The 27,787-nt window shown below is 45.2% G+C and overlaps 1 protein-coding gene across 2 annotated transcripts; it reads left to right on the top strand.

Annotated features, from left to right (window-relative positions):
* Positions 1–39: 39 nt before the first annotated feature.
* On the top strand, positions 40–27,675 carry LOC139471277 (peptidyl-glycine alpha-amidating monooxygenase A-like). Of its 2 annotated transcripts, XM_071253587.1 has the most exons (23): positions 40–111; positions 207–376; positions 1,960–2,026; positions 2,156–2,246; positions 2,727–2,815; positions 3,129–3,206; positions 3,879–3,930; positions 4,651–4,718; positions 16,170–16,253; positions 16,831–16,904; positions 17,053–17,103; positions 17,948–18,000; positions 18,688–19,076; positions 20,007–20,154; positions 20,640–20,747; positions 21,086–21,158; positions 21,699–21,838; positions 22,763–22,860; positions 24,298–24,492; positions 25,000–25,115; positions 26,732–26,846; positions 26,989–27,114; positions 27,534–27,675. In XM_071253587.1, the coding sequence occupies exons 2-23, from the start codon at positions 236–238 to the stop codon at positions 27,644–27,646; spliced, it is 2,469 nt and encodes an 822-aa protein (XP_071109688.1). In that variant the 5' UTR covers positions 40–111; positions 207–235; the 3' UTR covers positions 27,647–27,675. The 2 variants fall into 2 exon arrangements, with proteins under 2 accessions (XP_071109688.1, XP_071109681.1); XM_071253580.1 differs by having other exon boundaries at positions 46–376.
* Positions 27,676–27,787: the final 112 nt, after the last annotated feature.

Below are 27,787 nucleotides of genomic sequence, written 5' to 3'. Positions count from 1 at the left end.
ATTGGTTTCTAGCGTGCCCAAGGGAAGCAACTGATATGCAGCGGTCCACCTGTGCCCCCGACAGACATGGGGTTACTTGGGACGCCATTGTATGTAGCAACTGGTTGCCAGGTTCGTTTAGCGACCTAATACCAACAGCCGTGCGTACATAAGTAAGTAGATACATCCTTCGTATTTCACACACATTCCGTCTCGTCTTGTCGTAGTGGACTGTGCTAACTAGGCCCCCTCTGTGATGGCGCTGTACAGATGTGTGTTGTTCCTGACTATTGTGGCACCAGGCATAACGGTTCCCGACACGACCACACCCAGACGACGGCTGCCCATGGATACCAGAATGTTTGAAATCAGGATGAAGGGGGCACATCCATCTTCGGTAAGTTCATAGTTAGATCATTGTTGTTGAACTGACTGCCATCGACAAATGATTATCGATCTTTCAGATATTTTATTTTTTAAGATCAGATTAGATATCACGTTTAGTATTTAACTTAATATGTTTCACTTACACTTTTTCAAGTATATACTCTGTTACTACAATCTGCCAAAACCAATTTAATTTTTCAGTTTATTTCCGTTTACGTTTCTTAAGTTAGTACATTGTATATGCGGACGAGGAATATCCAAATGGAAACTGCTATATATGTCCCGATTATAAGGGGTGATATTATGCTCCAAGAATGTGAATTAACGAAGAGCCATAGTTTTCCCCGATCTGCGGACATACAACGTCTGAAACCTGACACTTGAGACATCCTTGTGTCCCTGATATCAGCGGCTCTCAGCGACCACCCTCGGATCATGTTCTGTAACGGAGAAGTCCCCAAGTCTACGCACGACGTATTACCGATGCCATCAGTGTCAGCTGTTTAATCATGCATATGTGGTGGCACAGGTGGCACCACTTTGATATACATGTTCCTGTACCTAGCTTCAAATCCAAACATTGCCTCGATCCTTAGTTTGCCAGCATTATTGTGGGTTAATGTTACCGATTAGGTTTCCCAACGACTGAGTGAAGTTGGCATGCCAGTCCTAAAGTAGTACAATGCAGAATCCTCCTGACAGAATCCCACAGTGCTGAATCCTCCTGACAGAATCCCACAGTGCTGAATCCTCCTGACAGAATCCCACAGTGCTGAATCCTCCTGACAGAATTCCACAGTACAGAATCTTCCCGACAGAATCCCACAGTGCTGAATCCCCCTGACAGAACCCCACAGTGCTGAATCCTCCTGACAGAATCCCACAGTGCTGAATCCTCCTGACAGAATCCCACACTGCTGAATCCTCCTGACAGGGGCCCACAGTGCTGAATCCTCCTGACAGAATCCCACAATGCAGAATCTTCCCGACAGAATCCCACAGTGCTGAATCCTCCCGACAGAATCCCACACTGCTGACTCCTCCTGACAGAATCCCACAGTGCTGAATCCTCCTGACAGGGGCCCACAGTGCTGAATCCTCCTGACAGAATCACACAGTGCTGAATCTTCCTGACAGAATCACACAGTGCTGAATCTTCCTGACAGAATCACACAGTGCTGAATCCTCCTGTCAGAATCCCACAGTGCTGAATCTTCCTGACAGAATCCCACAGTGCTGAATCCTCCTGACAGAATACCACAGTGCTGAATCCTCCTGACAGGGGACTACAGTGCTGCATCCTCCTGACATTGGGCACAGTGCTGAATCCTCCCGATAGAATCCAACAGTGCTGAACCCTCCTGACAGAGAACTACATGACCCTCCAACCAACCCTCCACACACACACACACACACACACACCACCCATACACACACACCTCCACCCCTCCTAGCAGTCTGGATGAACTAGCACCGCATGGCACCCACACAGTGAGCAAGGATGACTACATTATCAACCCATGGGGTGTCCCTCCACACCCGCCTACGACGTTTATTATCCAACACGATGATCTCACCTTCTGTATGTTGCAGCCCGACGCCCATCTGTGCTCCAGCTACAGCAGCGACCAGTGGCTAGTCGGGGAGGCGGAGTACATAGGTCAGTACATAGGTCAGTTGTCCTGGAACTTTACTGCCACCATAAGAGTTCGAATCTTGGTTACCCTGTCTTAACATCACTACAATCTCATGTGTTGACAGACTGCTCGATGGATTTTGTGTGTTTCAGTGAAGTTTGAGGTTCTTGCCGGCGAGACTGCCGCTCATCACATTGCCTTGTATGGCTGTGACGGGGAGCCAGCGAGGAACACTGATGTGTGGTATGTTGTCATGGTTATGGGGACTGATGCATGTTTCGCAGAAATTATCGGGTGTTTATCGCCTGGGAATAAATCTCAAACCATCTTTATTGCGTTTTATATGTGACAAACTGCCTGGTAGCCAGCACAAACAGAACAACACGTGTGTGAAATACATGAAAATAAGTCATCCTTGTCTTGAATGACGGTGTAGTTATCAATGTTGTGTCAAGGGCTTTAGCAATACGAGAACAGTATGCGTTCAAAGTGGGTATTTGCTTGTTCTCGATAACCGCGAATTGTTTTCACTCGTGAACCTCTCTGAATGTCAAACGAGAAGGTGAACTACTGAGCCCATGGTTCGACTGCTTCTGTTTCATGTTGAGCATTTTTTTGGATACAATTATACTACTAGATTATGATTGTTTCTATACAGACTGAGTTCTTGCTTCAGTGTTGTGTAAATTGATGTGATGTCAATATAAGCCACCTCTATTGCAGGAAATGTCCTGGTGTCTGTCAGCAAGGCGCGTCAGAGGTGTTCTTGTTTGCCTGTGCACAAGGTGTCCCACCCACACCCCTACCAGACGGTACCCAGTTACTTACAGTTTATACAAAACAATCATGTCTACATTACTCAGTTCACAATCTCAGTGGATATAGTAAAGTTGTGTCAAAGTTTCAAGTTTATTTTGGCACAATTTTTCTTTGCAGAACACGTGCCTGGCAATAATTTAGCACCAGTCACTTCAAACTGGCATAACAAAATATGCTATTGTCCAAATAAGGTAACGAACCTGCATCCACGTATCACTTCAACTCTGTAAAGACGTTGATCATCCATCTTGTTACAGTTACATAACCAGCTTGTAAATGCTACTTAAATATTTATGTGTTTTACAGACGTTGGCTTTAGAGTCGGGAGAGGATCCGCCATCAAAACTATTGTGTTACAGACTCACTTCCAGCATGCATTTAATGGTAGGTATTGCACCACCTCTGATGTATAGGGTCGGTATTGCCACACCTCTGGTGTATAGGGTAGGTATTGTCACAGCTCTGATGTATAGGGTAGGTATTGCCACACCTCTGATGTATAGGGTAGGTATTGTCACAGCTCTGATGTATAGGGTAGGTATTGCCACACCTCTGATGTATAGGGTAGGTATTGCCACACCTCTGATGTATAGGGTAGTTATTGTCACAGCTCTGATGTATAGGGTAGGTATTGCACCACCTCTGATGTATAGGGTAGGTATTATCACACCTCTGATGTATAGGGTAGGTATTGTCACAACTCTGATGTATAGGGTAGGTATTGTCACACCTTTGAGGTACACTCCTGGGCAAGAACCCCTCTTAGTGTACATCTCCCCATAAACCAGTGTTACTGTCATACCAGGAGGAGGAGGACTAGGCTCCTGTCAGTTGACAGTCTTATGTTTGTGTGAAGTACTCCAGGTACACCTTGGCTGGAAATATTGCCGACGGGACCTAGAACGCGTATGTCCTCTCAAGTCATACAAGACCTACCTTTCTGTGCCTGCTCCCGTGCACAGATAGTCCTGTCCATCTGGCAGAGTCTTCACTGGGAATGGGCAGCACGCCACAGCATATTTCTCTTCTGTAATGTTAATGTAATTCTGATTTCAGAATCTGCACCGAAAGACTTCTCCGGAATCCGCATTTTTATAACACCAGAACGGTAAGGACAGTGTCAACCTTCTCGGTATTTTGTGAATAATACTTGCGAAGAGCAGAACATATATCAACTATACATATAATCATTTTTAGTATCTTTATTACACCATGATTCTACGTTTTTACAACCGTGGTATAATACGACGTGGACAGGCGGATCCGGGGATATTGTTTCCAATAATACTATTTATTAATTGGCATCGAGAACGTTTAGTTTGGAACCAATGGGTGACTTAATATACTTAAGTCATCTGTAGCGTAAGATAACACGGCTTTAAGGAATATGTTATAATGACAGCTACGTTTCAGTTACTTTAGACTGGTATATACTAAATATAGCTACAAATAACATATAGTCCATAACTTCAGAATAGTCGTTTCCTTCACAGACGCCATACAATACAATATTCCCCTGGTTATCATATGTTTTGTTAAGGATATTAATTCTAGACCACCTGAAGAAATCCAAACAAATGGGCAAAACATTTTGTTGGTATCTAGACTTGTACATTAAACGAAATAATTGAATGCAGTATCTTAAGTTGGTGTGGGGTGTATTTACACTCCAATCTGTTGAATTCCAGTGGTATTGAGTGATGTATATGATAAAACCAATACGAAACCACGACTTTCAGGACTTCACACAGACAGTAAGCCAGAGCTTTTTGATTTACGTTTTTTGATGCATGCAGTTACTTCAGTACGCCTATATGTGTCGTTGCAGACAGAAATATGCAGCAGGAATATATTTATTGGAGAGCATACGGTTTGCCATACCGCCGAATACACCCAGTAAGTATGTAGAACACCTGGTGATAGATGTGTAAGTTCTAAAAATATACAGGGAGTTATTTATATGAAAACGCAACGCACTCTCTGTGTGTTAGCGTTTCTCCTTTACATAGTAAAATACAGTCAACCACTGCTGATAAAGCCCTGTCATGGCTATGTTACGGGTGGTCAGGCTCGGTGAGATGTGGCTATGTTACGGGTGGTCAGGCTCGGTGAGATGTGGCTATGTTATGGGTGGTCAGGCTCTGTGAGATGTGGCTATGGTATGGGTGGTCAGGCTCTGTGAGATGTGGCTATGTTATGGGTGGTCAGGCTCTGTGAGATGTGGCTATGTTATGGGCGGTCAGGCTCGGTGAGATGTGGCTATGTTATGGGTGGTCAGGCTCGGTGAGATGTGGCTATGTTATGGGTGGTCAGGCTCGGTATAGGTGGCCAGGCTCTGTGAGATGTGGCTATGGTATGGGTGGCCAGGCTCTGTGAGATGTGACTATGTTATGGGTGGTCAGGTTCTGTGAGATGTGGCTATGTTATGGGTGGTCAGGCTCGGTATGGGTGGCCAGGCTCTGTGAGATGTGACTATGTTATGGGTGGTCAGGCTCTGTGAGATGTGGCTATGTTATGGGTGGTCAGGCTCGGTATGGGTGGCCAGGCTCGGTGAGATGTGGCTATGTTATGGGTGGTCAGGCTCGGTATGGGTGGTCAGGCTCGGTATGGGTGGCCAGGCTCTGTGAGATGTGGCTATGGTATGGGTGGCCAGGCTCGGTGAGATGTGACTATGTTATGGCTGGTCAGGCTCGGTATGGGTGATCAGGCTCGGTATGGGTGGTCAGGCTCGGTATTGGTGGCCAGGCTCTGTCAGATGTGGCTATGTTATGGGTGGTCAGGCTCGGTATGGGTGGCCAGGCTCTGTGAGATGTGGCTATGGTATGGGTGGTCAGGCTCGGTATGGGTGGTCAGGCTCGGTATGGATGGCCAGGCTCTGTGAGATGTGGCTATGGTATGGGTGGTCAGGCTCGGTATGGGTGGTCAGGCTCGGTATGGGTGGCCAGGCTCTGTGAGATGTGGCTATGGTATGGGTGGTCAGGCTCGGTATGGGTGGCCAGGCTCTGTGAGATGTGGCTATGTTATGGGTGGTCAGGCTCGGTATGGGTGGTCAGGCTCGGTATGGATGGCCAGGCTCTGTGAGATGTGGCTATGGTATGGGTGGTCAGGCTCGGTATGGGTGGCCAGGCTCTGTGAGATGTGGCTATGTTATGGGTGGTCAGGCTCGGTATGGGTGGCCAGGCTCTGTGAGATGTGGCTATGGTATGGGTGGTCAGGCTCGGTATGGGTGGTCAGGCTCGGTATGGATGGCCAGGCTCTGTGAGATGTGGCTATGGTATGGGTGGTCAGGCTCGGTATGGGTGGTCAGGCTCGGTATGGGTGGCCAGGATCTGTGAGATGTGGCTATGGTATGGGTGGTCAGGCTCGGTATGGGTGGCCAGGCTCTGTGAGATGTGGCTATGTTATGGGTGGTCAGGCTCGGTATGGGTGGCCAGGCTCTGTGAGATGTGGCTATGTTATGGGTGGTCAGGCTCGGTATGGGTGGCCAGGCTCTGTGAGATGTGGCTATGGTATGGGTGGTCAGGCTCGGTATGGGTGGTCAGGCTCGGTATGGGTGGCCAGGCTCTGTAAGATGTGACTATGTTATGGGTGGTCAGGCTCGGTGAGATGTGGCTATGTTATGGGTGGTCAGGCTCGGTATGGGTGGTCAGGCTCGGTATGGGTGGTCAGGCTCGGTACGGGTGGTCAGGCTCGGTATGGGTTGTCAGGCTCGGTATGGGTGGCCAGGCTCTGTGAGATATGACTATATTAGGGGTGGTCAGGCTCGGTGAGATGGTCAATGTCGGTCATCATCGCCCCCAACGACGTAGGTCGTTGTTCATAGTTTTAACCTCTTATTGTCTTGTCCAGACCTACGTATTTAGCGGCGGCCATGGTTGAGCTATTTCCATCACTTCATAATGGTACATAACGAAAGTGAGTGAGTGAATGGTATTGTGCGCCGCAGTGAGTAATATAACCACTAATAAAAGGGACGGAACTCTTTCCCTATTCAACAGAAATATTTGCCCAAAGCAGAGTCGACTGTACGATTCCGTACATGATAGTGATGATACCAGGTGTACGTATCTTGGCCCCAGGTGACAACTGTCACAAACACATGCAAAGGCAAGCCAATTGTTCACATGGAGAAATACGGGAACATATGGTACAAGTCAAAATAGGGAATAGCGTCGGACATAACTTTTATCACTGATGCATCATATTTGGAAATGTCCTCCACATGTTTACCAAAAGGCTTTAGAAAGCATTTCTGATGCGTTGAATGTTTTAACCTTCATCCAATAACTTCTGAGGCGTATGAAGCAATATCAAGTATATAAATGCAGCTGAACCCAACAGACCGATAGGGATACATGACATACGTTTGTATGTTTTTTGTCAAACGCCACACTCGGCTATTCTAGCCATATGACGGCTGCTTGTAAACATTGGAGTCTGGACCTGACAATTCAGTGATCGATATTGTAAACAACGAACCACGATGACACGCCATTAACGAAATCACTGAGCCTGATCACTGAGCCTGACCACTGAGCCTTACCACTGAGCCTGACCACTGAGCCTGACCACTGAGTCTGACCACCGATCCAGTTGGTCACACGACCCCGTACCCTACGAGGTACACCTTGTAACCATCCGATTACACCTAGTCGGCTGTTACGGCCAGCGCGGATGTCCCGTTCTCCGCCCAATGGAATATCAGTAGAGGAAAACTTAGTAGTTCATGACAACAATAGCATTTACCTCCCAATTTCAAAGGAAAGCGATGAAGCGCGAGCGAGTAGACAATGGAGGGGGGTACTTGAATGTGCGTTAGACCGTTGAAACCTCCCTAAAGATGTGGTAACAATGGGGACAAAGGATGGTATTGATACAAGCGGAGTGAAGGTGTTGGCACAGGTGCTCGTCGTCTGCTAGCGGTTTCCCGTTCGTCGTCTGCTAGCGGTCCCCCCGTCTTCAACGGGTTAGATGCAAATAAGAAAAACGTTCGTCTGCTTTTGGACAGTCGTCTGCTGGTTTTTTAGTGACAGTTGTACGCAACGAACATGTCTTAATTAGTCTATGATATCATTTTCCAAAATTAGATGGTATATAAAACGTTAGTCCTCGCATAACTAATCATTCATAGCACAGACCGTCTTCAGTGTCGCATCCATCTACATCAGGCGTCGTGAGAAAGTAACATTCTGTAAAAATGACGAGTGAAAAAACGTTTTTTTACTCCTGGAAGTCCGTGCACCGCAAACCCGAACAGCTACAGGAAAACACAATAATTCAATCACCAGACTGGTTTCAAAATCGGAAAGAATGTGTGAAAGATGCTGACAATATGTTTCAGCCAGACAATGATGATACAGCCAAAAGAATAATCATCAAGAAGATCAGAACATTCCCCTTATGTGTCGACGAACTAGATGCGCACCACACGCGCAAGCATGCTGAGGAACTGTTGTCGCTCTGTTACTGCTTGGAAGTGACTTAACTCATTTGTCAACTTTCCCGAGAATTGTGTTTTGGCTGTATGTTTGAAGCAGATGGTGAACAAACCCATACCTCTCGCTTGACGGAAGAGGAACAGGTGGACAAATACTTTACAATGTCAATGAATGATCTCAAGGATGTACGTGTGTTAGATCGATGGATGAGCATTTTAGCTGATGACACATCATTGAAAGATTCCTTTAATTTTGTACCTTATCAGTGTAAAGATTACCGCAACTCGTATTTCAAAACCCCAGAATGGTTTGAACAATTGAAGCGACGTGCTGTAAAAATGTTAATATTTGAAAAACATTACTCCTCGTAGTTGAAAATCCTTGACTTGTGTTAATAGCTATTCGTATGGTAGTTGAATTCACATGACTTATTCTATATAATAAAGCATGATAGTATTGAATAATGCATGTGTTTGTTAACTTTGCTGTGTATATAAAGAGAATATGCGCAGATGGGTGGTCACATTTGAATTTACCACACGACACAGAAACATGTCTAGTAAGTCAGATGTAACACCGTCGTCGTCTAGACAGAACGAGTTAGAGAGCTATTACTTTAATCCCAAGTCCCCGGGTGCGTATTGTGGTGCCTCCAAATTTCAACAAAGTTTAAAAAGACGTGGTAAAACGTTGGGTGTGCCTGAGGTAAAAGCCGAGTTGAGCAAGCACAATGCTTACACAATTCATAAGTCGGTGAATCGAAGATTTCAACGCCTCAAAGTACTCGTCAACCGAGTAGATGAACAGTGGGATGTGGACCTGATGGACATGAGTCGCTATGCTGAAGTGAACGGTGGTGTACGTTACGTGCTGATAGCCATTGACATATTGTCTCGCTATCTGTGGGTAGCCCCTTTGAAAAACAAGAAACCCGAGTCCATCGTCGACGGCTTTAAAGCCATCCTATCGCACGGACGTGCACCTCAAAAGATCGGAGTGGGCAAAGGAACGGAATTTAAAGGGATATTCAAGGATTTTATAGAGCGTCAGTCGATCAAATTGTTTGTCAATCAGAACGAAGACATTAAAGCGAATTACGCCGAGAGAGTCATTCGAACGTTGAGGTCACTCATAGCGAGGTATCTGACACACAAGAACACCGAGCGCTATGTGGACGTGCTACCCGATTTAGTGTATAATTACAATCACACAGTACATAGAAGCTTAGGCGAGTGGGCCCCTACAGATGTGAATGAACGAAATGAAGTCAAAGTATGGGGACATTTATACATGAAACCATCAGCATACATGTCACACAAGTTCCGTTCCTTTCAATATAAAATAGGGGATATCGTGAGAATCAGTTATTGGAGAAAACGTTTTGCTTAGGAACACAACTTGAGATGGACGGAAGAGTTATTTAAAGTAGCAGCCCGTTATCGACGACAGGGTATTCCTTTATACACACTGAAAGATTTTCACGACCAGTTCTTAAAGGGACGCTTTTACGGAGAAGAATTACAGCGTGTCGATAAAGATTTAGATGACACATGGGATATCGAAAAAGTGTTAAAGAAAAAGAAAGACAACGAGAAAAAATTGTACTATTTAGTCAGGTGGGCAGGTTGGCCATCGAGTTTCGATTCCTAGGTAGAAGCAAGCGAAGTGAAGGACAAGTAAAATGGATAAATACATCGTGTTTAACAGTGCAGACTCCCGGGAGTATTATCCGGACAACACGCCTTACCGTTTCTGGGTGAAACTGTCTCAACATTTGAAACTGGAGGGCATGTGGATGGTGGCTCTGTTAGAAATGAAACTAGGACGAGTCGAGTTGAAAGATATCAATAATACCACCATTGACGTGTTGTGTAATCTGTGCGACAGTTCACACGTGGGTGAGAATTATCTACCTTTATTGAGACGACTCAATCTGAGAGACGGACCCAAATATTATTTTCACCAGCCATGGTACTTACCCGTTATCGTCAGAAATCGAAGTGTATATAAAGTGTGCAGAAGGAACATCGCATTCATTTCTGAAAGAGACCGTGAATGGAGGGAAAGACTACATCGACTTGAGCAAGACCCGACTTCACGTCAAACTCAAAGTCACTCACACCGACAAAACGCCCTTAGCCGATAAAGAAAAAGTAGGGCCCGTCAACCTCACTTTGCACAGCTTGTGGAATCAGGTGAGCGTGTTCCTACAGGGACAACAAGTTAGCTCCAGCAATGCCAGTTATCCTTACAAAGCTCTCATGGAAACCGTCCTCGACTACGGCGCCGATGCCAAGTCCAGTCAGCTGACCAGTCAGCTGTATTACAAAGATTCGGGAGAAACCGTGGTTGATTTTGATGACCCTGATCCTTACGGCGGTGGAAACGATGGGCTCATCAACCGCGGAAGCTTCATCGCCGGAAGCAAGTCGATCACCCTAACAGGGCCCCTTATGGAAGACGTTTTCGGTTTCGACCGTCATCTGGTGAACGGCGTGGATGTCGGCATCAAGCTATTCAGATCCAACACATCCTTCGTCTTGATGTCGGGAGAGAGTAGCAAGGAATATAACATTGAACTACAAGACGTGTACCTGAAAGTATGCAAACTGAGGATCAACGACGCTCTCATCGTGGCCCACAACAAACAGTTCGAAAAAGCCAACGCCCTGTACCCGTACGAACGATCCATGGTCAAGATGGCCTCGGTCGCCTCGTCCAGTCTGAGTTTTAACTGGGATGCCATATTTCAAGACGAAGTCCCCAGTCGACTCGTGGTCGCCTTGGTGAGGTCCGATGGGGTGAACGGATCGTACACGGCCAATCCCTTCTGTTTCCAAGGCGACATCGTTAAAAGCATGGGACTGTACTTGAACGGTACCAGTGTACCTGGACGACCGTTAGAGTCGAACGACGTCGAGGCTTACGCCGGTCTGTACGACTGGAATAACGAATGGCGTAAAGACAAAGGTTTGAACTTGGACCGCACGGAATTTTCCGTAGGTCATGCCTTGTACGTATTTAACCTGCAAGACATCCAAGTCAACAGAGGGGAATATCTGAATCTGGTCAAGTCGGGTAATCTACGACTAGAAGTCCAGTTTGCTCAAGCCCTCGCCCATACCTTCAACGTCATCGCCCTGGCCAAGTTTCCGGCCCTCATCGAAATCGACCAAAGCCGAAACGTGTTTCTAAAGTAGACAATGTACAAACGACAGTTACAGTGTGCCATCCGAACACACCCCAGCCTCCGTACACACGTGGTGGGTGTGTACGCGAGAGATACATTAGCTAACATCACCGTACCTTTCAGTGGAAAACCATGGGGATGTGTGGCTAACACGGACCTAGCACGTGGCGAGGGTCAACATTGGGTTGACTTTTACTTTGACGGGAGTGGAGTCGGCGAGTTTTTTGATAGTTATGGACAGAAACCAAGTTACTATCATCGTGAATTTAAATATTTTATCAAGAAACATTCTCGCAGTTATCGATATAACACGTCTGATTTACAGCAATCTAGTTCGAGTGCTTGTGGATTCTATTGTTTATATTACGCGTTACAGAAATGTAGAAATAGTGCTAGTTTACGAGATATCGTACAGATGTTTTGTACAGACAAAACACGCAATGATGCGTATGTGACTCGCTTTATCTGTGACTATTTCAAGTACTGTTTCACGTGTTCTACCATATAACACGATCTTTCTTCCTGTAGAGTGGTAGACGAGTCAATAAAAACAGAGAAAATGTCTATTGTGTTTCAGTTCTATATATGACATGGATGTATGTATATGGTTCTATGTAAGTTGGGTTATACGGTTTTTATGATTATTTAAGATCAAAGTCTCACGAGTACGTTTCATTGTCGAGTGTGACACCGTACGATTCAGACATGGCGAGATACGTCCTGAGGCATTACACGTTTTTCAGACAACTTCTTTCGTTTAATGATTACCAAGAAACCTTGCGCGATATTCGCAGCATGAATGGCGAGCAAATCAAGGGTACTAAAGCCATCGTAAAGCGATTGCTCGATGCTCGCATCCCGGTAACACGTGGCGAGCAACGTCGTTTCTTACAGCCTCATCCCCACAACCATTATTTGAGAATGTTGCGACGTATCGCTCGTCCCGACACGACGAAAAGAAGCATTAAGCGAACCCTGTTAAACCATACTCCCTTGATTCAGTTTTATATATTCGAGTACGAACACGTCAGACAGGTCAGAGACAAAGCCCAAAGAGCTCTCCAAAGACTGGCTAGACGTCAACAACGGCCACTCGTACCGAGGGCTGCATAAATAAGCCCGCACCGGTGACAGAATGTATCAGTTCAAACAGACACTCCGTGAAATATGTCCGAGAAATGTTTGCTCCCTTTCATCACAACTACCACCTTGTCCGTGATCGGGGGCACGTGTAGTGGCAAGACCTATTGGACGAAACGCCTGTTAGAGAATGCCAGTAGAGTGTTTCATAAACCACCCGATCTCATCGTGTACCGTTACGGGGTGTGGCAGGATCTTTACGCCGACGTGCAGCAATCTATTGCTAACATTCAGTTTCACGAATCTTTGCCCAGCAAAAGCCAACTGCGTTTGTGGTCCGATCAGTCGAGCAAAAACATGATTCTCGTGTTAGACGATCTCATGATGGACATATGTACCAGTAAACTCATGTTAAACGTATACACCACCTTGTCGCATCATCTGGGCATTACCGTAATCAATCTGCTACAGTCCGTCTACCCTAAAGGTCCCTGTTCACGGACGGTCAGCGTGAATACGCATATGTTCGTCTTGATGAGCAATCCCCGTTCCGCTCACGAATACAAGATTTTGGCCTCGCAAATATTTCCAGGTCAAAGCAAGTAGCGTTAGCGGGTGGGCCTGTAACGCAACACATGATAATGTGTGCAACACATGATAATTATGTTTGTAATGAGTATGCGGAAAAATGTGCGTACATGGTAATACAACGACTCGTACAAGATCATCCGACATACCAGGAACACCATATTTCACTTTGCTTTGAACAAACATGTTTTTTAAGAGCGTCGTTGATCCTCAGTTTGCATACTTTCAGGTACACGTCTTGTAGTTCAATGTTATATTCCTTGCTACTCTCTCCCGACATCAAGACGAAGGATGTGTTGGATCTGAATAGATTGATGCCGACATCCACGCCGTTCACCAGATGACGGTCGAAACCGAAAACGTCTTCCATGAGGGGCCCTGTTAGGGTGATCGACTTGCTTCCGGCGATGAAGCTTCCGCGGTTGATGAGCCCATCGTTTCCACCGCCGTAAGGATCAGGGTCATTAAAATCAACCACGGTTTCTCCCGAATCTTTGTAATACAGCTGACTGGTCAGCTGACTGGACTTGGCATCGGCGCCGTAGTCGAGGAGGGTTTCCATGAGAGCTTTGTAAGGGTAACTGGCATTGCTGGAGCTAACTTGTTGTCCCTGTAGGAACACGCTCACCTGATTCCACAAGCTGTGCAAAGTGAGGTTGACGGGCCCTGCTTTTTCTTTATCGGCTAAGGGCGTTTTGTCGGTGTGAGTGACTTTGAGTTTGACGTGAAGTCGGGTCTTGCTCAAGTCGATGTAGTCTTTCCCTCCATTCACGGTTTCTTTCAGAAATGAATGCGATGTTCCTTCTGCACACTTTATATACACTTCGATTTCTGACGTGTCTCTCACGATAACGGGTAAGTACCATGGCTGGTGAAAATAATATTTGGGTCCGTCTCTCAGATTGAGTCGTCTCAATAAAGGTAGATAATTCTCACCCACGTGTGAACTGTCGCACAGATTACACAACACGTCAATGGTGGTATTATTGATATCTTTCAACTCGACTCGTCCTAGTTTCATTTCTAATGGCCAACCTGCCCACCTGACTAAATAGTACAATTTTTTCTCGTTGTCTTTCTTTTTCTTTAACACTTTTTCGATATCCCATGTGTCATCTAAATCTTTATCGACACGCTGTAATTCTTCTCCGTAAAAGGGTCCCTTTAAGAACTGGTCGTGAAAATCTTTCAGTGTGTATAAAGGAATACCCTGTCGTCGATAACGGGCTGCTACTTTAAATAACTCTTCCGTCCATCTCAAGTTGTGTTCCTTAGCAAAACGTTTTCTCCAATAACTGATTCTCACGATATCCCCTATTTTATATTGAAAGGAACGGAACTTGTGTGACATGTATGCTGATGGTTTCATGTATAAATGTCCCCATACTTTGACTTCATTTCGTTCATTCACATCTGCAGGGGCCCACTCGCCTAAGCTTCTATGTACTGTGGGTAGCACGTCCACATAGCGCTCGGTGTTCTTGTGTGTCAGATACCTCGCTATGAGTGACCTCAACGTTCGAATGACTCTCTCGGCGTAATTCGCTTTAATGTCTTCGTTCTGATTGACAAACAATTTGATCGACTGACGCTCTATAAAATCCTTGAATGTCCCTTTAAATTCCGTTCCTTTGTCCATACTGATCTTTTGAGGTGCACGTCCGTGCGATAGGATGGCTTTAAAGCCATCGACGATGGACTCGGGTTTCTTGTTTTTCAAAGGGGCTACCCACAGATAGCGAGACAATATGTCAATGGCTATCAGCACGTAACGTACACCACCGTTCACTTTAGCATAGCGACTCATGTCCATCAGGTCCACATCCCACTGTTCATCTACTCGGTTGACGAGTACTTTGAGGCGTTGAAATCTTCGATTCACCGACTTATGAATTGTGTAAGCATTGTGCTTGCTCAACTCGGCTTTTACCTCAGACACACCCAACGTTTTACCACGTCTTTTTAAACTTTGTTGAAATTTGGAGGCACCATAATACGCATCCGGGGACTTGGGATTAAAGTAATAGCTCTCTAACTCGTTCTGTCTAGACGACGACGGTGTTACATCTGACCTACTAGACATGTTTCTGTGTCGTGTGGTAAATTCAAATGTGACCACCCATCTGCGCATATTCTCTTTATATACACAGCAAAGTTAACAAACACATGCATTATTCAATACTATCATGCTTTATTATATAGAATAAGTCATGTGAATTCAACTACCATACGAATAGCTATTAACACAAGTCAAGGATTTTCAACTACGAGGAGTAATGTTTTTCAAATATTAACATTTTTACAGCACGTCGCTTCAATTGTTCAAACCATTCTGGGGTTTTGAAATACGAGTTGCGATAATCTTTACACTGATAAGGTACAAAATTAAAGGAATCTTTCAATGATGTGTCATCAGCTAAAATGCTCATCCATCGATCTAACACACGTACATCCTTGAGATCATTCATTGACATTGTAAAGTATTTGTCCACCTGTTCCTCTTCCGTCAAGCGAGAGGTATGGGTTTGTTCACCATCTGCTTCAAACATACAGCCAAAACACAATTCTCGGGAAAGTTGACAAATGAGTTTAGTCACTTCCAAGCAGTAACAGAGCGACAACAGTTCCTCAGCATGCTTGCGCGTGTGGTGCGCATCTAGTTCGTCGACACATAAGGGGAATGTTCTGATCTTCTTGATGATTATTCTTTTGGCTGTATCATCATTGTCTGGCTGAAACATATTGTCAGCATCTTTCACACACTCTTTCCGATTTTGAAACCAGTCTGGTGATTGAATTATTGTGTTTTCCTGTAGCTGTTCGGGTTTGCGGTGCACGTACTTCCAGTAGTAAAAAAACGTTTTTTCACTCGTTACTAAGTTTTCCTCTACTAATATCATATAAGTACACGTGTACCTCAGTGGTGAAAACCGTGTGCGAAATACGCTGCAGTCGGAATGCGCACGTTAAATCTTCTATATCAGTCAGTCAGTGGTGAAAAGGAAACTCTGGTTCTACTGTTAAACGTGACAGGATACCTCTCCTCCACAGACGCCCACGTCGACGTGAGTTGCACCTACCAGGAACCACAACCGATCTACCCCTTCGCCTACAGAACTCACTCTCACGGTCTAGGTAGGTTGAAGATGATCCTGGCGCTGTTAATACCACTGACCGGTTATCTAATACCACGCATTGCTTGTAGTCATTTGTGTCCTACACAGGTTACTTTGTCTACTTTGACATAATAAGTGAATGTATCAGCGGTTGTAATAGACATGACTGAACTTGTACACTAATATTATTATGTTATAAATTTATATACCGCACGTATCCAGGTACTAGTATCTGCTCAAGTGCGCTTTCTTTGTCCCCCGACCAGTTGATCCGTTTGCATTCCAGTTATCATTCTCAACTCCCTGGGGAGTTCAACTAGTAATATCAACGGCAGTACTAGCGGTTGTAGTTGTACTTTTTACACGATTCTGTCCAAAATGCACCCCTGAACTGGATGGTCGCCTAGCAACCACGATGCCACTTTCGCTGATCACGATGTGTCGTCACTGACACCCGATGTCGTCACTGACACCTGTGCTCTGCTATACGTGTGGAATCTGACCGCGTATGGCCAGCCAATGACACTGCTGTTAGCTCTGTCAGCACATGTAGTTTCCTAATCAAGTGATTAACCTTCAATACATCTCTTTTCCAGGAAAGGTTATCACTGGGTACATGTTCAACAACACCTGGCATGCGGTCGGCAGAGGCAACCCACAGTGGCCCCAGGTAGGACATCCCACGGTCATGGAGACACCTACTTCGTGGATTGTTGGATATGTTCAGTGTTGTTTGGTATTCAGGCAATACTTGTTTACTGATTTGTAATAGTCAGAATTTATGATCTTTTTATTACCTTTCAGTTGTTTTCTTTTAGGCATTTTATCCTGTCAATGGCAGTTATATTGTAAAGTCTGGCGACGAACTGGTAAGACACACTTTATTAATATAATGACACACAACTTCATGTAAGCTACTTGTCTCAATATTATATATTTTTAATTACTGCAACGAGCCTGTTTCCTGTAATCTGTATTGCTTCTATCGCATCAAACAAAGACTCGATTGACAGTCGCTTGTGTTGTTGGTCACCTGCTTGTGTTGTTGGTCATCTGCTTATGTTGTTGGTCACCTGCTTGTGTTGTTGGTCACCTGCTTGTGTTGTTGGTCACCTGCTTGTGTTGTTGGTCACCTGCTTGTGTTGTTGGTCACCTGCTTGTGTTGTTGGTCACCTGCTTGTGTTGTTGGTCATCTGCTTGTGTTTTTGGTCACCTGCTTGTGTTGTTGGTCACCTGCTTGTGTTGTTGGTCACCTGCTTGTGTTGTTGGTCACCTGCTTGTGTTGTTGGTCATCTGCTTGTGTTGTTGGTCACCTGCTTGTGTTGTTGGTCACCTGCTTGTGTTGTTGGCCACCTGCTTATGTTGTTGGTCATCTGCTTGTGTTGTTGGTCACCTGCTTATGTTGTTGGTCACCTGCTTGTGTTGTTGGTCATCTGCTTGTGTTGTTGGTCACCTGCTTATGTTGTTGGTCACCTGCTTGTGTTGTTGGTCACCTGCTTATGTTGTTGGTCACCTGCTTGTTTTGTTGGTCACCTGCTTGTGTTGTTGGTCACCTGATTGTTTTGTTGGTCACCTGCTTGTGTTGTTGGTCATCTGCTTGTGTTGTTGGTCACCTGCTTGTGTTGTTGGTCACCTGCTTGTGTTGTTGGTCACCTGATTGTGTTGTTGGTCATCTGCTTATGTTGTTGATCACATGCTCTATGTACTCTATAGGTTGCCCGATGTTCCTACGACTCAAGAGGTCGCAACTCGGTCACCAACAAAGGGTATGTGTTTCTTCATAACTGAATTACTTGCTCATATCTCAGGCTTGGCACAATAACTATTTCTGAACACTTGTACCAAATTCTTCTGTTCGGGGTTCCGGGGCGCAATGGGTCACAGTGCCCGATGCTTGTTCTAAATGTCCGTAGAAATGCGGGACGGATAGTTTCGATGTGTGACCCGGTTGTTGTGGCATCGTACCCTAGTGACGTCCAATGAGGCTCTTGATGTCAACCACTGGGTGATTTGGCGAACACTCGATTATTAACAGTTTGCCGTTAAATAGTTGAAATAGTGCTAACTGCGGCGTTAAAATACAATCACTCACCTACTGACACCTGATGTTTGTCGTGATCAATAGACGAGTCTTCAGAAGAGCAATTGGATGGTATTACCATAGCTCAATTAATGGGAGACAATGGTTCGATCATCCTTCGTTTGCTTTGGTACTGATCACACATTGTCTTGGGTCCCGTCCCATAGAGCGATCTCAGCGCTGCGATGATCGTAAGCCTATGTTAAAGTATGGGATTTACGACTACCTTAGCGCTAAGATCGCTTTGTGGAACGGGCCCCGGCGGTAATGTCCGACAAGGTACTAAATGGCATTACCTACACCACAAAGTTGTATTCTAAAAACGTCCATGATGCCATCTTCTATTGTGATCGCCTATCTGTTTGTGTCGAAGACCTAAAGACTCTGACGAGATGTGCCAGTTCTACATGATGTACTACACCACCTCCAGCGTGGAGATATCGCAGGGCCACTGCAGAGCCAACCAACACCCTGGACGTGTGCAGGACCTTCCTGCCGTCTCGGACGTCCCTCTGTCCCAAGCACCTGGACTGGAAGTTCCTCTGTCCCCAGGACCTGGACTTGACGTCCCCCTGTCCCAAGCACCTGCACTGAACGTCCCTCTGACCCCAGCACCTGGACTTGACGTCCCCCTGTCCCAAGCACCTGCACTGAACGTCCCTCTGTCCCCAGCACCCGCACTGGATGGTCGGACACACGAGGAGCAGAACCATCAGCAGCAATCTACAGAATCTGCATCAGAGAAGAACACAGTAAAGACGGGTAGTTGTCTGAACCACATTGAAATAATGAGCCCCTTGCTTTATAAAGAAGCGACTGCATTGTATCTGGTGGTGGGATTTGCAAACTTTGTTGCATGTGTGCCATCGTACCCAAACAGCGTGACGCGTCGTCCATGTTTCAATCAATGGTTTGTCACCAAAGATTCGTCCACTGTCAACACGCCCTTATATAGCTGGATCATTAGGCCGTTGTAGCTGGATCCATATGTCATTATATAGCTGGAACATTCCTGATTGCGGCGTCAATGAACAAAAAAAACATACAAATGAAAACATCGAAAAGGTAACGTTCACGCTATACCTGACAACATCGTATAAAATCATATTTTACATCCAAGTAATTTCGTAGATTTGAATCACACTTCTCTGAAAATGTTATCTAAGCAATCTCTACTTCTCTGATTTTAGCTTTGCACAATCTTTGCCAAACCATGAGGTCAACGTAATGAACTGAGCTTATAGTGCATTTCGTCGTTGTTAAGTAACAACTTTAACACTTCAACAGATATATCAGAGCATAATAGCATAAGAGCATACTATAAACGGCCTCTCTGTTCCTCGTCTAAATAACAAGTAACTGTTGTATACAGACATTTTTGACTTGTTGGGGGCCATTAGACTCGGTGATACAATATTTCTCAAGATTCTAACCATAGGCAAATGATTTGACTTCGTTCGAGACTTCACATATTACTCACGACCGCTTGAATTGTTTGATAAGCATTACTTAGAAGTTGACGGATGACAAAGTAGACACAATTTATGGATTACAACTTCTTCAAAACTGTAAAGGTGACGTTTCGGTACAGATCCTTATACCGTTGTCTTGCAAGTCGCTTGTCTCCACGGCGTACTGACGACCTATTCTCCAAATATGAACTTGTAGTGTTACGTGTTGGCTTCATTCCAGTCACGCCAGTTGTTCCCCCTCATCCTTTGGTGATGGATGCCTCCTGGTCATCTGACCATCTGGCCTTGGGACAAGTAGTGGGCGTGGCCACAGACAGGGACGGCAACGTGTACATCTTCCACAGGGGATCAAGAACGTGGACGGCAGGGTGAGTCGTTCATTAAGTCATGACACATGCCAGGTGGGTATACAAGTGAACATATTTAAAAATCTCCCCGAGAATATCCGGGTTAGAAGCGTGTAGTAAGGGGCGACTAACAGGATCGGGTGATCAGATTCGCTGACTTGGTTGATGCATGTCATCGTATTCCAGTTGCGTAGATGCTCATGATATCAGTCACTGGCTTGACTGGTCCATACTCGATTATTTACAAATCGCGTTCATATAGCTACAATATTACTGAGTGCAGCGTTTAACAACAAACAAACTATATTGGAATCGGACTTCTAGCCGTGTTTTCCATCATTTTAGAAAGTATCTTCTATAAAGCTTGCTTATGATTTCGGACCATTGCTCATCAGTACAGGTTTTCATGACGCGGGCTGATGAGTTCGGACGTTGGGTATTTAGTGTAGAGAGTGCTGGTGCCGCCTCCCTTTGTCATGGTATAGCTTCCCCAAATATCATTGCAGAACCTTTGACAGAGACAACAAGATGCTGGCACCCACGCCTATCCAAGAGGATGTCATTCTGGTTCTGAACAAGCAGGGAAAACTGATCAGAAAGTTTGGCAGGAACCAGTGAGTACTTACGGTGTCCGGTCCACTACAGGCACTCATGTCCGGGGTATATAAGACTTTTGAAAGTGTCATCATCAGTGCTCCCCTGCTTTATTATTATTATCATTATTATTATTGTTATTATCATTATTATTATTATTACTACAACATACACTGGTACAGAGCAAACATTCACTTAAGCAGAGGACAATATATATTTTTTTTTCCAAACATGGAGCAAACATGTTGTTTATTATCCCTGGATATATCAGTCATTCAACAAAGCATTAAAGATTCGTCCTTTCTTCCACAGTGATGACACTATGGTTTACTCAGAACTCACGCTGTTTATGCTTCAGGTTCTACCTGCCTCACGGCATCGAGGTGGACTCACGGGGAAACGTATGGGTCACCGACGCAGGACTGCACCAGGTACTCTACGGTGTTATTGCTCATCTGGTCATTTTATCATTCACATTGCATTACGAGTGACTTACTGCCGAAGTACGACGAGATGGACAGTTTAATTAATTCAGTTTGTTCGATGTCAATAGGCTCCATCACCGTAAGTTTTCAGCTTAGGTTATGAGTGAAGGAGATTGTTTACATATTGTGACGATTGCATTTCTAAATATGTAACAACGTCAACGTTTGTATCGATGTACAATATATTGTTGATAACGTCCGCTTGACCTTCATAATCTCGGTTATTTAAAACATTTAACAGCTTTAATGTTAACATATGTTTTATATTGACTGCCTTATCAAATACAAAACATACTTTTTCCTGGAATCAGTCAAATTACGATAGACCTGGAACTAGAACTAGAACCTATGAGCTAGATGTGCAAGGCTGTGTATGTTCTATGCTTGCTGCTGAGGGAGAGTTGTGCCAGTCTGTACTGCACGTTGTATAAGTTGGGTTCAACATCTGAAGTTGTTGCAAGTGATGTCAGCGTCATCTGTCCCCAGGTGATGAGGGTGCCCCGGGGCGGCACGGTGCCCGACCTGGTCCTGGGGGAGCGGCTGGTGCCGGGTGATGACACGGGACACTTCTGTCAGCCCTCGGACGTCGCTGTCCTGGAGTCCGGGGACTTCTATGTGGCTGACGGGTCAGTGTCATACTGACCACGGGAACTTGCATGCATGTAAACCTTCATGTTTGTGTATTAATAAAAAAGACAACGGCCCTCCTGTAAAAACCGTAACCATCGCTTTTTCTAATGAAGTAAAACGTAGCGTACGTAACATTTCTGTCATTTCTTACCGGGGACTTTATGTGTCCCTGAATTCTCACGGATTTAATCATCCTTAGGCAGAGAAACTTCGTTATCAAGAACACCTCCCCGAGGGAGGGGAGTTACCTGTCTATAAAAGTCCAGTTTCGCAACTTGGCTAACTAGGCTGGAATTACGGAGTTAAATTTTGGCTGTACTAAGGAGTCTATGCATGATGTCGGTCGATTGCAGGATTTGCAAATCATGTATACCCTCAAATGGGCGTCGACAGATATTTGCTTAATCTTTTTTCTTAATAAGGTTCTCACGATTTGATGCACTTCGCGAAGAAGGACCCGTTTTATAACAATATAGAGTGTGACTATCGATCAGATCGTATTGACTGCGCGACGCCGTTATATTTGAAGCAAATGATGCAAGTGATATATGTAGAATCCGATTGGTTAATAGGATGGACTTAGAAGGGACACAACTCGCAATAGTCACTGGTGGCGCTACAATCGATCCCTGAAATTCCAGCCTAGTTCGGCAAAGGTGGAAACCGGATTTTTACAGTCAGTTAACTACCTTGCCACAGGAAGATTTATCAAGGACGGTACTGTTCTCAGCGACATTGTGACACATTTCCGGGTGAACGAATTATGAGCATTAGCAAACAGGAAGTGCCAGACTACAGGGGTCCGGACTGAGACCAAATAGGCGTCCGTGCATTTAGGTACCATCGAGAGTATGCCCAGGCATAACTATGTGTATCTTGTTACCGGGTTGGAAGACATTTGTTTCCTGATTCTGTTTCAGGTTTTGTAATGGCCGGATAGTGAAGTACTCCAGCAATGGCACGTTCCTGAGGCAGTGGGGCCGACCCGCCGACACCGACGACGGAGGAAAGTGTTGCTGTGAGTATATGTGTCACGTTCCTGACGCAGTGGGGCCGACCCGCCGACAGCGACGACGGAGGAAAGTGTTGCTGTGAGTATGTGTGTCACGTTCCTGACGCAGTGGGGCCGACCCGCCGACACCGACGACGGAGGAAAGGATTGATGAGAGTATATGTGTCACCTTCCGGTCGCGTAGATCGAGGGATAAAACATTTCTTTTGACGGCACCAATTCGGTTTGATTCGTTTTGTGGGTACATCACATGAACCATATTATTGTTGTCAGCTGATGTGACAACCCACTGACATTCACTGTTAAAACTGTCACAATCAGTAATTTGTTCACTACATATCCTAGGCACACGTACACCTCAAACATGCGGGTTTTAATCAATCAGAAACATCCCTGTGCCATCTGGAAAATGCAAAGGATGTACAGGCCCGTTTTGAAAGACGTCATCATTATGACGTTGTCAATGCATTTTGCAGAGGTTGCGTCCTTTAATCGTGCAAGGATATGCGCTGATCGTTGAATCAAATGGTTAATTTCTTGCTTCGTCAGCATCATTCCTGTGCTCATCTGTTTCACCCAAGTGCCACATGTGTACATGTACACCCCATACATTAATGTGCCCCATGTGTACATGTACTCCCCATACATTAATGTGCCCCATGTGTACATGTACACCCCATACATTAATGTGCCACATGTGTACATGTACACCCCATCCATTAATGTGCCCCATGTGTACATGTACACCCCATACATTAATGTGCCACATGTGTACATGTACACCCCATACATTAATGTGCCACATGTGTACATGTACACCCCATCCATTAATGTGCCCCATGTGTACATGTACTCCCCATACATTAATGTGCCACATGTGTACATGTACACCCCATACATTAATGTGCCACGCTGTGATATAACTCAAAACGGATTAAAAGTCTTCCTTTTCAATTATTTGCCGCCATTTCCAATTCAGACTGCAGTGTATTAACATCATAAGATTGTCGTGGAAGAGAGTCGAGGCAAAGTGATGTTGATGGAATCAGGGCCCCGCTTCACGCCAGTCCTAGCGCTGTGGTCGCTTTGTGGCTCGGCCCTCACTCGTTATGATCCGGGTTAGAATAGGTCTTCAGCAACCCATGCTTGTCTTAAGAGACATCTATGCTTGTCGTAAGTTGCGACTTATGGGATCGGGTGGTCAGGCTTGCTGACTTGGTTGATGCCTGTCATCGTATCCCAATTGCGTGGATCGAAGTTCATGATGTCAATCATCGGATTGTCTGGTCCAGGCTCGATTATGTACAGACCGCCGTCATATAGCTGGAATATTGCTGAATGCTGCGTTAAACAACAAACAAATGGATCGGACTTAGCAGTACATGAACGTTGTTTGTTGTTTATGGTTAAAGGAAAATGACCATTCATGAAGTCATGTTTCAGGTGGCGAAGAGTTGCCGGGGGTGTTTAACATGGTGTCCAGCATCACGGTGGCCGAGGACCGGGGTCTGGTGTGTGTGGCAGACTGCATGCACGGCCGGGTACAGTGCTTTCATCTGGATGGGCGTTTCAGCTTCATCATCAGCAGTGAAGAGATGGGGCCGTATGTGCTGGCCACAGAATACTGCCCCCTTCATGGTGGGAATGTGTATAAACTGTACCTTAAACAAGTGTTACCCAAGATTAACATCTGTCATAGAATGGGCTTCCCCCAAACCATTATTGCAAAGGTTTTTATTTACAGATTCAAAGAGATTCACTGCTATGAATGAATACGAGATGGTCTTGGTTGGAGTCGTTTTATTAAGAATTTAATATTTAATTTGGAAACTAAGGATTTAGTTGTGTAGTTTCTGAGGACCTAGTTGTGAAAGAGATAGTTTATCAGCTGCCTTTATCTCAAAGATAAACACGATTAGGATCACAGTACGCTTAGCTATGGTTGGATTTTACGGAAGTGGTGAACGTCCAAGACGGGCGTGGGCGCAGACATTAAGCTGAAGAAAATTCGTTGAATTTGTATTGAAATTGGGGTAAACCCAACCCACTAGGGTTGTCATCTAAGAACATTATGAATATAGGATTAAGACTGAGATATAAAACTCTTTCACGTTCTTTAGTCACATATTGTGTTTTTCTTTGTAGGTGGCGTCCTGTTTGTCGTGAATGGGCATAAATCGGGTGACCAGAATGTACCAGTCCATGGAGTCACAGTTGCCATAGATACGGGGGAAGTGATGCAGCGATGGAATGTCCCTGATGTAAGCTGCAAACTTACCCCCGACCCACGTGTCCCATCTCCACACCCAACCCCATCCCAACTAGACCCTTATTTCGTTTTGGGGTGGATAAATCCTACAGGATATGCTGTTTCTGAGGTAACAGGGTCTTACTTGTAAATGATAGCATCAAAGGTCCTGGCAAAACCATTGCCATCATCGTCCCGAGGCAAGAGAGATAACTTACAAGAAAATTCCAGTTTCCAGCCTTGCCGAACTGGGCTAGAATTATTGAGTTGGGACTATCGAGTCAATCAAAATCGCGTAACGAATTCGAAATCCGGTTCGTAAACAGGTCGACTGCAGGACTTGCAAAGCATGAGCACCGCCAACTCCGCGTCAACTGATATTTTAAAATCTTCTTATGTTGTTAATGAAGGTGCTCACATGATTTGATGCATTTCGCGAAGTTAGACTCGTTCAACTATAATATGGTTTGATTATCGATCAAATCGTGTTGACTGGGCTCCGCCATTTTGTTTGAAGTAAATGCAAGTGCCATCAGAGGTGAAATCTAATTGGTCAATAGGAGGGACGTAGAAGGGACATCACTTGTAATAGCCCGGTGGTGCTACGATCGAGCCCTGAAATTCCAGTTCGGCAAGGATGAAAAATTCACTTTTACAGTCAATTAACTCCCCTGCCTCGGGAAGATGAATTGCCATGTGACAGCTAGCTCAACCATCACTATTCTTTTATGACACACTGAATCCATCTTGTTTCAAGTTACACAGAGCACAAATGATGTAACGGTCGACTCCACGGACCATGATGTGACATTTGACTCCACGAAACATGATGTGACAGTTGACTCCATGGACCACGATGTGACAATTGACTCCACGGACCACGATGTGACAGTTGACTCCATGGACGATGATGTGACAGTTGACTCCGAGGACCATGATGTGACAGTTGACTCCGAGGATCACGATGTGACTGTTGACTCCATGGACCACGATGTGACAGTTGACTCCGAGGACCACGATGTGACAGTTGACTCCACGGACCACGATGTGACAGTTGACTCCAAGGGACCATGATGTTACAGTTGACTCCAAGGGACCACGATGTGACAGTTGACTCCATGAACCACGATGTGATAGTTGACTCCATGGACCACGATGTGACAGTTGACTCCAAGGGACCACGATGTGACAGTTGACTCCACGAAACATGATGTGACATTTGACTGCATGGGCCATGATGTGAGAATCAACTCCATCTACCACGATGTGACAGTTGACTCGTAGGTCCACGATGTGACTGTTGACTCCAAGGACAACGATGTGACTGTTGACTCCGAGGACAACCATGTGACAGTTGACTCCAAAGACAACGATGTGACAGTTGACTCCATGGATCACGATGTGACAGTTGACTCCGCGGACCACTATGTGACTGTTGACTCCATGGACCACGATGTGACAGCTGACTTCATGTTGTCGCATGTTACACAGAGGCTACAGAACCCCCACGATGTGACAGTGGACTCTGCGGACCACGATGTGACAGTTGACTCCATGGACCACGATGTGACTGTTGACTCTGATGACCACGATGTGACAGCTGACTTCATGTTGTCGCATGTTACACAGGGGCTACAGAACCCCCACGATGTGACAGTGGACTCCGCGGACCACGCTGTGTATGTGGGAGAACTCGATCCCCACAAAGTCTGGCGCCTCAGCATGGATTCTCGTAAAGAAACAGGTACCTCTATTTTAGATTTTTGCGGATTATCTAAATGCCCTAGATATGGTATCATGTAAGTTTACTCTGTACTTCCAAAAAGCCTTCATATATACAGAACAGTGCATGTGTGTACACTTAATCTGAACATTTTGTTATTAAGGTAGAGTTGTCATTCCTGACAAGGGGAAGGAGAATCACGTGACCCTGGTCGTCGTGGCTGTGTTGATAACGTTGCCGGTTGTCTGTGTCATCACTGGCCTCATCGTCAGCAGATTCATGGAATCAGGTAGAACACGGACATATACTAGCTATTGGTGGCCTGCTCAATGGACAGTAACGTGTTAACGAATACCTTCCCTAACTGTACAAGTGACTGCCATAGTAACGGACTGTTTTACGCTGGCAGCTGTTTTATGTCATTAATCTGTATGACAAATTGCACTCAGAACAAGCGCAATTTCCTTACACAATATACTTGCACTGAAACCTGTCGATCGATCGATCGATCGATCGATCGATCGAGAGAGAGAGAGAGAGAGAGAGAGAGAGAGAGAGAGAGAGAGAGAGTATATTCATGATGTCTACCATGAAATATCTAACCACTGGTCGATAAAGTGTTCACGGTAACAACGATCGATCATTGTCAATTTTGCTATTTTCAATATTTTGAACTACGTCGTTTTAACTTGTGTATATTTCTTTCAGGTACATTATCCTGTTTCCAGGGCCGGAAATCTTTCAATATACTTGGGACGTCTCACCAAGGGTTCACACTGTTGTCCAGTGAAGACGATGACTTCTGTACTGGGGAGGACTGACTACATGTAATAAACACACGATAACCCACCATTCATGTTGACAGTTTATTCTTCCCCGCCCTGAAGGCGGGGAAGTATACGGGAAACGTTAAATTTGTAGCATGTGTGTCGACATGTTGGTTTATTTGAAATTTCAAGCCA

This window comes from Haliotis cracherodii, unplaced genomic scaffold, assembly GCF_022045235.1.
Source record: "Haliotis cracherodii isolate W230 unplaced genomic scaffold, xgHalCrac1.p SCAF_1, whole genome shotgun sequence".
NCBI lineage: Eukaryota > Metazoa > Mollusca > Gastropoda > Lepetellida > Haliotidae > Haliotis > Haliotis cracherodii.
Note: the sequence above shows the minus strand (reverse complement) of the source record. Positions and strands in the feature narration are given on the sequence as shown.